The 12,091-nt window shown below is 34.5% G+C and overlaps 1 protein-coding gene across 11 annotated transcripts in view; it reads right to left on the bottom strand.

The window, feature by feature from the left end:
* Positions 1-2,257: 2,257 nt before the first annotated feature.
* CRF-DH (corticotropin-releasing factor-like diuretic hormone) overlaps positions 2,258-12,091 on the bottom strand; it is a 47,561-nt gene continuing 37,727 nt past the window's right edge. For 3 of the 11 annotated variants that reach the window (NM_001130895.1, XM_062672255.1, XM_012692256.4), the window contains 2 exon segments: positions 10,156-10,492; positions 11,390-11,546. In NM_001130895.1, the coding sequence (NP_001124367.1) occupies positions 10,449-10,492; positions 11,390-11,546 (201 nt within the window). In that variant the 3' untranslated portion in view covers positions 10,156-10,448. 11 annotated transcript variants of the gene reach the window in all.

The raw sequence follows: 12,091 nt of genomic DNA, 5'->3' as shown, positions 1-12,091 counted from the left end.
ATAAGATTGTTACCGTTTGATTTTCTGATAGAATAATGATATAAGTATATAATAATTTTACAAATATTTGATTGACGAATTACGAAGTTCTCAAGGAGATTACGTTATTCGTGGCAGTTTTCATAGTTTATCGGAATTAATAATTAACGGTTCATATCACAGCTGCATTTATTGACCTAAAACAGTAGAGCGTGCAAATAAAAAACGATAAAAAGCGACACGTAGTATTTCACTCAAAGTTGGTTACGCAAAATTCATGATTTAATCCGGACCGTAATAAGGACGATATTTAATCCGTACAATTAAGGGTATTATATGAAAAGGTTCCATGAACGATGAAAGTTTGACGAAGCAAAAATTATCAAAAAGTAGCCGGGAGGTGCTCTTTGCGATTCTCATTCTTGTCGAGCTCGTCGACGCAACCTAGTCCATAAACATAACCCACTAAGGTTCTCACCTGATCTTCAGTGGGTCGCAATTCCGATACGGTGGTAGATCTTCTATTGCTCTTATAGTCAGACGAGCATACCTGATGGTGAGTTGTTACCGTCGCCCATGGACTTCAGCAATGCCAAGGGCAAAGCCAAGCCACTGCCTACCGTTAAGTACTCTCCACAAGCTTCGTTTGAAGAAGGACATGTTATAGCGCTAGGGAAACACCGTGGAGGGGGAGATCATTCCAAAGTCCAATGGTACATGGCAAAATGATTTCGGGAATCGCACTGTGGATGAATGCAGTGGCTCTAGGTAGTATGGATGAACTCTACTCCGGTGGCGGGCGGTTGGTAAAAACGAGATGATGGGATAATCTTGAACACTTCCTCAGACTGAAAGTCGATAGTCGAATTTTGCACATTTTTTTAAAGAAGAACCTCATAGGTACCATTTGAAAAAAGTTTCACTCAATAATCTCAAGCCATGAAGGTTCTATGTCTATTCGAAGTACCTATTACAATAAAACGGCATTTTCTTAATTTAACTCTTATTACGTATGTACTGTAAGCCGTCGAATTCAGCGAAACACTGCTCTTGGTATGGCAAATGTTAGCATGGCTTCCCACGTTGAACGCACCGACCTCACCTACCAAGTCCTGCGTAGTTGGAGTAGCCCCATAGGGTAACAACGATTAGGTACGGAAAATGAGAAATTGTTCGAGATGATACCGGCATCACATTTTTACCATCGCACCGTCCGCCACCAGAGTAGAGTTCATCCATACTACCTGGAGCCACTGCGATCATCCACAGTACGTTTCCAAAGGTCTTTATTGCCACGTACCATCCGGCTATGGAATGAGCTCCCCTCCACGGTGTTTTCCGAGCGCTATGACATGTCCTTCTTCAAACGAGGCTTGTGGAGAGTATTAAACGGTAGGCAGCGGTTTGGCTCTACTCCTGGCATTGCTGAAGTCCATGGGCGACGGTAACCACTCACCATCAGGTGGACCGTATGCTCGTCTGCCTACAAGGGCAATAAAAAAAAAGCGATGCATACCTACACGATAATGTCAAATTCGGCGGCTGCGGAGGTAATGACCTGAGGCAGTCACGCGCTACTCACGCCTAAAATGTGTTGAGCAGTAATGGAATCACGTGGCTCTCGAGGCGTCGAGGTTTAAATTAAATAACGTTGGCTAATTATAGCTCGTAGACGACGGAGTATCTCGAGGCTGACATCAGAACAGTGGGATAACTTCGCTTGCTTCTCACTTAGTTATGATTTAGTTGTGCCGGTTCAGTGCAACGCCTTATTTTAGTGATTATCAATTTAATTGTTGTAAAAGTTTTAAGAGGAGGCCACGACCATCAGCATTGAGGATTATCGACGCAAGGACGAGGATCAATTTAATATTCTGCAGAGAAGAAGAGAGCCGTTAATATAAACTATCTATTAAAGTTCGGAATGTACTTTTCGGAGAGAGATTTTGAAAAATCTAATTAATTGTATCGAAAGGCTGTTGTGAAAAAAAATCATTCGACAAGCGACTATCGGAATTTCCAGCGAGATTTCACTAAAACTGAACAATATAGTGTATAATTTTAACCTCAAATATCTCATCACATATTACTGCAAGCGGTTTCTCTTTGTACACAAAATTAATTGTGGATTCCTTCTCTGAGAACAACATCAGCCCGATATCAAAGACATAGTTTCTATGAAGTACCTATCGAAGAATTGCGATCATTAAATTTACACGTCAACACTGTTCTATTCCCGTAATTTTGTGTATTTTTTATTTATTAAATAAAACAATCGTTTAAATAATGTAACATTTTATTGATCGTTATTTATATGTTTCTATTACGTTTCTCTACTTTAAATATTCTACAAGACAATGAAAATTAATACTGGTTTCGTAAAATTACGCTGTACATATTACACTTATGAACTAATAACAGCAACTAATAGCATTTACGTCTGACATAACCACTAACAATTTTTAGGAAACATAACATTTAGGAGCCAAAATAAGCCGCATGATTTAACTTTTTGGCACAAATAAAGCAATCCTGGCGTCAAACAGAATATTCACTACGCGACCAAAATTAATTTCAAGAAAATAATAATAGTATGTATGTATACTACATGCAATATTCTTTAGCAAATTAGTTAACGTGGCGTTTAAAAGAAAATCTATTATCAATCGTCATCATATGTATAAACATTTCTGTGAATGCACGACACCAAAATTACACATCACGTATATATATATATTGAGCTAATAACATACACTAATTTTAAAACATTCTATAGTTTCTGAAATACAATCTAAGCAAGGAAACATTTAAAAATTTTTTTTTAATTCACAACTAACATAGGAACGATATTCCGTATAAATTGAAAACAAACAAATCTTAACTTTCTATGTTATATTAAAATTTCTAATAAAAACGAATAATATTTTTAAGTTTGTTGGACCGTCATCTCGCTTCCAGCTGAGTAGCGATGACAGCGGTAACAAATACAGTGGTACAGGCCGGAGTCAGCGGTCTAGTTGTTGTAAAGGTACGAAGCGGGCTCGCCCCATGCACCTTAAACGTAATAATAAAAAACAAAACCTCATAAATCGTCGTTACCATCAAATTAGCGGTAGGCAGCGGCTTGGCTCTGCCCCTGGCGTTGCTGAAGTCCATGGGCGACGGTAACCACTCACCATCAGATGGGCCGTATGCTCGTCTGCCTACAGCGGCAATAAAAAAAGGTAATAATAATAATACTACACCATCTTACACGTCTATCTTCGAGAACAATAAAAATATTAAAAAACACTAATTTTTAATATCGCATCTACATATTCTATATAATTTTTAATATCGCATCTACATATTATATTTGTTATCGGTATCGACTACAAAGGCTATAGTGCAAAATAATTTAAATAAAAGGCTATAGCGTAAATTCTAAGACTTTAAAATCTATTATAGTTATAACATTTTTACTGGTGGTAGGACCTCTTGTGAGTACACAAGGATAGGTACCACCTGCCTATTTCAGCCGTGAAGCAGTAATGCGTTTCGGTTTGAAGGGTGGGGCAGTCGTTGTAACTATACTTGAGACCTTAGAATTTATATCTCAAGGTGGGTGGCGGATTTACGTTGTAGATGCCTATGGGCTCCAGTAACCACTTAACACTAGGTGGGCTTTGAGCTCATCCACCTATCTAAGCAATAAAAAAACAAATAATAATAATAATAAAAATAATACCTATAGCTATACTTAAATCAAAACTCGTATTATCTATATATTAATACGTGAAGCAAAAACTTTGTATCCCTTTTTACGAAAATTGCGCGGACGGAGGAGTATGAAATTTTCCACACTTATAGAGAATACAGAGAAGAAGTGCACAATGCTAATATTTTTTGTTTAGATAATGCATAAAAGATACATTAAATCAATAAAGAAAACATTACACACACTACATACCATGTATTTGACGCACACACGCATGCATACTATTTATTGTCAAACTTTTGTTCTTGACGTCTGTTGTCAAATTGAGAATAGATTAAATATCTTTTGTCTTTGTTAATATTTTTTGTAGTGTAGTCTTGGCGAAATTCGTGATTATAGAAGTATAAAATACAATCTAGTGTACAAACTTACAATTCCAATTAGTTATAGTCGAATTTCGACTACTGCGGGACCTCTAGTAATATAAGATACATCAATGATTCTTGATCACTTCGTTGATCTAGGTAGCTGAACTTGGCTACTGTACCAAAATCTCAGAGTTCGATTGCCGATCTATTCCGCTTGAAGATACTAGCTTGGATCCGTTTAATATGAATCGTTCAATTTAGATTTAAATCGACTTTTAATCCACTTTATGGATTTGATTCGATCTAAAACTAGTTTTCGCATTGAGTTCCAGAGACTTGTGTTTTTCTTCAAGTTAATAAACTGCGATAGTAAGTATATTTAACTTGAGATAAAACTTACTGTGAATTTGCAAAATTAGTTCTAAGTTGCTAGCGGCTTATACAAGAATACAGAGCAAATAAAATCTTTAGATCTGCAACTTTCTACGGATGGAGCGTATTTATTAAACATTCAGGACTTTGTTGTGGTTCAGTGATTGAATGGATACAATACAAATGGATAGAATTTCTGATAAGTGATTCGTTTCAACTCTGTGAATATTGCAGGTTAGGTTTTAACCAGTTTGAGATCCAGTGTTTTTATTTGAAGATGAAAATGACAGACCGGCATTCGTCCGTAATCATTCTACCAAACCAATACGATCATCTCATTGATTAATAGAGCTTTTCGCGTTATGCATCGGATTTGAACGATCATTCATTCATTCAATCATTCTTTCATTCATTCATTCATTCATTACAAAAAATTCAAACAGTATAAAGATGTAAAAAAAAATTGTATCTGATTTTCTTAATAGTAATAATAAATGAGATACGCTTAAACGAGAGGAAACAAAGTTTTGGAGCGTGTTTGTCATTTTGTTTACATTTTTATTCTTCGTGTAAAATACCACGAAAACTCGAACCCAATTAGAATGTCATATTTCAAACTTGCTACGATAGTTTGTCGAAGTTGTCATACAGTTCAACAGCTGCAGATTTAATCCTCTAAATTTAGATGTCGTATATTGCAACTTTTGCACAACACGTGACACTTGTATGTTTATCAAATACTAGTTAGTGGTCCCGCAGTAGTCGAAATTCGACTATAATTAATTGGAATTGTAAGTTTGTACACTATTATGATTGTATTTTATACATCTATAATCACAAATTTCGCCAAGACTACACTATAAAAAATATTAACAAAGTCAAACAATATTTAATCTATTCTCAATTTGACAACAGACGTAAAGAACAAAAGTTTGACAATAAATAGTATGCATGCATGTGTGCGTCAAATACATGGTATGTAGTGTGTGCAATGTTTTCTTTATTGATTTAATGTATCTTTTATGCATTATTTAAAAAAGTTATTAGCATTGTGCACTTCTTCTCTATATTCTCTATAAGTGTGGAAAATTTCATACTCCTCCGTCCGCACAATTTTCGTAAAAAGGGATACAAAGTTTTTGCTTCACGTATTAATATATAGATTCATGAAGTTAAGTACATACGTACCTAGGTACCTCTATATACACAACATGTTAGAGACATTCAAATTCAACTTTCATACTTAATTTGATTTACGGTACGTTTTTAATGTGTTCCCCTCTTATTTATTGACTAATGTTACTAACACGATATTAACTTACACGAAAATTACTAGTGTAGTTTAATAATATGTGTATTTAGCTTAAATCTAAAAAAACACATAAATAGAATAAACGAAACAAACTCCTAGTTATATTAAAGCGATGTTAATAATATAACTAAATAATAAAATAATAAACTAAAATAATAAAACTAAACCATTATTATCGGTCCTTCATGCGTGCGCAAGTTTTCAAATTAATCGCACCTTTTAAAGTCTATTAAATGACGTTAATAAATTTTGCTTTATACAAACGAACATACACACCAAGCTAATAAAACCCTAATCAAAACTATTTTGAAGGTAAAATGCTTTTTTTTATTGGTATTTTATTATTTCTGAAACCGTAAAATAGTATTAATCTACCTAATATAAATCTACAGTGGTTTTTACGGATGTTCCGTTATAACTATTGAACCATGCATCCGATTGACTTGAAACTTGGTATCCATGTAGAAAATACATGTACTTAATGGATAGGCTAATATTTATACGAGTGTTGGACTCCCTAATAATAAAGACAATAAATAATAATGTTAATTTTAAATGCCCAGCGAAGCGGGCGAGTACGGCTAGTTATGTCTATGACTCGTGTTCACAACTGATTAAATTACCTCGTTTGCCGACGTTCTGCAGGAAAAGTCGATTGGCGACAGCCTGTCTCTGGTTAGCCTCGCGCATTTGCTTACGGGCCACCTCAAGCAACAGCCGCTGCCGAAGCACTTCCATCGGGTTGTTGATAGACAGCGACGGCATCTTGCGTTTCGGCCGCGCCCGACCCGAAGACTGGGAGAATTCGGCCATTCTCTGTGTAATCCCAATTCAATCTTAAAACATGTTCTAAGCTCACAGGTTTTTATCACCTAAATTTGCTACTATACAATCAACAGTTCTACGTATGTACAATTACAAATCAATTTTGTTATTGCATCAATTAATAAATAATTGTTTCTCGAAATCAACTATTGCTTAGTTGTTGAAATGAAACGGCTTTATCAGTCAAATTCAAAATTCAAATTCAATTAGCATTCTAATAATTTGTTTCTTCTCGAACCGTTAAGAAGAACAATAATAGGCTAAGAAGGGTAACGAATAATGTCAGAAATGTCAAAGAACAATTAGTTTTTGCGAACGTTTTGTAAAAATAGTCGACCTTACCAATAAGCGCTCTCTAGGAATCATTTTATGTGTAATTTTAGGCTCAATCTTTTGTTAAGACTTTAAAAACCCAATTATAATTAAATTTGGTTTATTATTAAAAATGCTTAAATAATAATTATTAAAAACACTTAAATTGCTAAGTAATTTATCTTCTCTGCGATTAATTATTCTTCTTAGTACATAGTTAATATTGAGTTATCGTACCTAGCGTATGTAGCACAAATTGCCGAAAATCGACGCTGTTGATGAAAAATTAACGATTTACTATTTTTAGGTTTCACTACTGGTAGCTTTTTTTATTGCTTAGACGTGTGATCGAGCGCACCTGGTGTAAAGTGTACTTGGAGCCTATATACATCAACAACGTCAAAGGGTGGGTTACCCTTTGTACCATAGAACTGAGACATAGAACTCATTTCCCAAGCTTATCGAGATATCGGAACGCATTACAGTTTCGCGGCAGAAACAGGCTGGGCGGTGGTACCGTGAAAGCTCACAAGACATCCCACCACTAATACAGTGATGCTAACCGAAATTATTTGATTAAAAGTAAAATGAATTGATTGAACCTCAATGTTGGTCTTGATTAGTTTATTAATGTTATATTTTAATTTCAACCACAGAACCCATCTATCTATAGAACGTTTCCAGACAAAATTTCACCACGCACCAATCAACTTTTCAATAAATTCGTTTCGCCAAAACGACGGGACTCTTGTAGGAAGGATCACTTTGTTGTCCGTCTGTCGACACTTAAAATCGTTTTTCTCGGAGAAGGGTATCAATTTGAAATGAGCATCAAACCGGTCACCGATTACTTAAATATTGTCGGCCGTCTGGTGCAGTGGTAAGTGCAGTGGTCACTACACAAGGGGGTCGCGGGTTCGAATCCCGCCAAGGGAGGATATTTGTATGATAAATATAAAATGTCTTTTCCAGGGTTATGGATGTTTATTAAATATATGTATGTGTACAATAAAAATCTTACATTTATTTCCGTTATCTGTTACCTGTAATACAAGTTCTTTACGAACTTAGCACGGGACCAGTTAACGTGGCGTGATTATTAGTAAATATTTATTTATTTATTATTTATTGTATGTAGGTACACCACAATGACATCAGAAAACTTAACCACCACTTAACAACCCACTGAGTTTCTCGCCGGACCTCTTCAGTGGGTCGCGATTCCGAACCGGTGGTAGATTCTGCGAAGAACTACTCTTGCTAGGGCTAGTGTTAGCAAATTCTCTCAGGTTGAGCCCGTGAGCTCACCTACCCGTCCGGGCGTAGCTGGAATATACCGGCTTATACCGGTAGGGGAAAAAAACCTTAAGATCCAGATATAGCCATGTTTTGAGTTAATTAAAACTTGTAGTACACTTCCGGTTGATGTAGCATAAGCACGGTCTAACAGTTTATTTGTACATTTAAAGTAAAAGAAAAAAATATTTTTGTAATTTACAAACTTACTGTTTCAACTCACTCAAAGAACGTTACATAAAAAATGTATGGGGATAATATTTGTTTAGCCACAGCATGATAAATTGGTTATATTCTTTTTGGCAGCATAGTTTTAATGAAGGTTACGTTTTATTATGAATAAATTTAATAATTAACCTTTGATTAACATTAATTAAATTATACAAGCCCGTTGTAAACATACCAGCTATTCAGAATCACAACATCAAAAATATGCCATAAGTTTCAAAAAAGAAAATTAGGCCTAATTACGCGAACGTGGATAGTGAGATTTTTACCGCTTTTCTCAAGGATATAATGCACTGTTTAATATTGTACTATATTTATTTCAAAATAAAATAATTATTTATAGTCTTTTATATCTACAGTATTTATTTTAAAATATCATTTTACTATAAAACTATTTAATATCCATTAAATTTTCAAGGCAAAAGTCTGTCGGGATTAATTTTCGTTCAAAATATTTGTAATCATAATTTCACTATTTCTACAACAGTTTCTACAAAATTTCTTTGGGTCACGTTACCTACTTGTTTGAATATTTACTATAGTCGAAACACAGTCAAACTGTCGAAAACGTGCCCGGTGGAAGTCAATTAATAAAGTGAAAAGGTAACCGTGCCATGGCGAAGTCTCACCCATCTTATGAAAGGGCTATTATGCTCATTGAATTACGTTTTTCGTCTCGCTGAAAGCGTGAACGATCCATTTCTCAATAAAAGGTGAAATATTTGTAAGGGCTACCTTTATTTCGGCAGATTCCTTTTGATATGTCGTGTTATTGACAAAGTTACATTTGTTCTTTTGGAAAAATTGAATTTGCAAGTAAAATAAAACTAGCGTCAACATTTTGTCGCCACTTCCTGCTTTTTGAAATCAATATTTGTCGTACACAATTTTATTGCAATCCATGTACTTTATTCATAACAAGCGACCCGCCCCCACTTCGTCCAGGTGAATTAAAAATATAATCCTGAAAGTATAATGCAGTAATTATGAACGTAATGTACCATTTAATGTACCATTATTTTTCTGCAAAGTTTTATTTTTTAAGAAGATTTAAAATTGAATTTTATGCTACTTTCCTCAATAGTGACCAAATTTCTATACAAAGTTTCGAACCATAATTCACCCTTTTAGGTGTACGGTACAGTTTTGGAACAACATCGATATACATATTTTGTTTATTTCTTGATTGAAAATGGCGGATTTTCTTAAAAGTTTTCACCCTTTAGGGTAGCCTTAGGTTGAAATATCTAAAAACCCTTTCTTGGTAGATGTTTACACCGAAATTTTTTATTATCAAACTTAAAAAAATGTACCTCTATCGCTTTAGGCCTGCATTAATGAATCGTTCAGTGAGTCAGATAATTAACTTTAAATGCTTAGAATTAATACGAATCAAATAATTTCAATATACTAAACGAGGTTCATCATGAATAAAAATACTTTAAATTCTTTAATTCATTTATTTCGTATGATCAGTTGTTGTTAAATGTAGCTCAGGCAATTCTATAAGTTTTTTTAAATAATGTCAACTAATTACTGTAACTGTTCAGTACTAGTTAAATTATGTGTCCATAATTGTTACAACAGATATCCGGTAATGCTAATTGCCAATTATAACATAATTAGATTTTCTTATAGTGAATACAGTAGTCAAAACGATTATGAATATTATGGAATCCATATAAATTTTTTGTAAGCATTCACTTCTAGAAAATACGGAAATCATTGAGTATCTGACATAATTGGCACATAAATAAAACAGGCAATAGATTCAACAGGCTTTATTTCATATTCTAATGTATAATTAAATAACCATTTCAATCATCAATTGGCACAAATTTAAAAAATATTACGAATATAATATGTACTAACAACACAATAATAATAAACAATTGAACTTTTCCAAGTGATTAATAATTAAAAACATTAATATATTACATTTTCATCATTTTTAACGAGTTATATATTTATGTTTCAAAAGATCTATAATATTTTCGATTAAATGTCAGAGATTTAAGATTTCCAGTGTCCGGATTACGAATTTAGTGTAACTGTTGACTTAATAGAACTTTGCTGCCTTTGCCGATGGCGCCCAATGGAATCCTGCAATTATGATAACCACAGATTAACATAACATAAAAATACATTATTAAATCAATTACATACACAGATCAAATAACAGACATGCATCTACTTTAAAAATAATATTACTTGTTAGTAGCATCCAAAACATAAGATTTACGTAAAAATAAGCGTAACCATTATATTAATTAACGTACAGTACTAATATATAATGTAATTAAAAAACAATAATTCATGAAGTGTTTGTTATTAGCTAAGATATGCCTTTTTTATGATTGATGTATTACTGGTGGCCCAGAGACCTTTCCAGATTCACCAGGACAGTTGGGCGAGCAAAGGCTCAGCCAGGAGGCGTGGTATATGCTAACAGCTACCCGAGCGCCTCCGAAGAAGACCTAATAACCCAAGAGCAGCTGCTTCGCGAATCTACTACCGAGAATCTACTACCGGATCGGAATCGCGACCTGCTGAGAAGATCCGGCGAGAAACTCAGCGGGCTGATGTGTGGGTTAGGATATGCCAGTCATTCAGCCACTCATGCATAAAAACGTCTTTGCTCATTAAGACTATATCAAATTAAAAAGTCACTTGCATTAGAATAGCTGCTATGGCACTCTTAAGACTAGAACGAATGTATACATACGCTACAGAATTAGGCAGCGCTGTGGTACCAATCTGTGCGGCACAACACGCATACCATTCATTTATGAATTTTGGAGGCTTCATTTCATTACACGAACACGATATTGTTCTTTCATCGCACGCGTCGTTCGTGAGCGCGATATATTTTTTTACTTATAAGATGCAATGTGTTATTTATGCGAAAATTTAGGTACAAAAAAAAACATATCTCAAAACTAATCTACATACAATTATGTTTAGTACTACTTAGAAATAAACACACATCGTCGAACTCACCGCGTTTGCCGATGTCATTCAAGAAGTTCCTGTTAGCCATAGCTCTTAGGGATTGCAGCTTCCTTTCGTTTTCAAGGCTGAGCTTCTGACGCAGCACAGACATTGGCATGTCAATGGAGAGGGACGGCATGCGTCTCTTAACACGGTCGCTGCCATTCTTCGCGTTCCAACGCAAACACTCACATTAGTCAAAGAATCTATAAGTGATTATATACAAACACTCTGGATCTTTAAGTCCGGACAAAATTAAATAACATTTTATCAAAACAACAACATTTATTAACGTTTAATCTTACAACATAAAAGTAAATATTAGTTTAAATAAGTTAAGTTAGTATTAGTTGATGGAAGCGCATAATTGCCATTTTGTTTCGCGATGACAGGACGGTCTGACGGACTAGATGAATCTTCGATGAGGTAGGTCTTCAGTTTTCAGTCAGAATCTTCCACGAATCTACAAAATAAATTATATTTAAATTTCAATACATTTCAATTTAATGACTACGAATCCATTGGACTGGAGCATGCATTCGTATTTCAAAAAGAGCAGCCATTTTATTTTTGTCGTAATTATCGTGCATTACATTTGAGCAATTTCGAAGGCTTCTAAACCACGCATTCATCTATTCTCTACTATACTACAACTATGAATAGGTTCAATAAATAAATGTTAATCATGTTAAGAAATACTAGACTTCACGA

The sequence above is a fragment of the Bombyx mori genome, chromosome 15 (genome assembly GCF_030269925.1).
Source record: "Bombyx mori chromosome 15, ASM3026992v2".
In the NCBI taxonomy this organism is placed as follows: Eukaryota; Metazoa; Arthropoda; class Insecta; order Lepidoptera; family Bombycidae; genus Bombyx; species Bombyx mori.
This window is presented reverse-complemented; position numbering and strand designations above follow the sequence as displayed.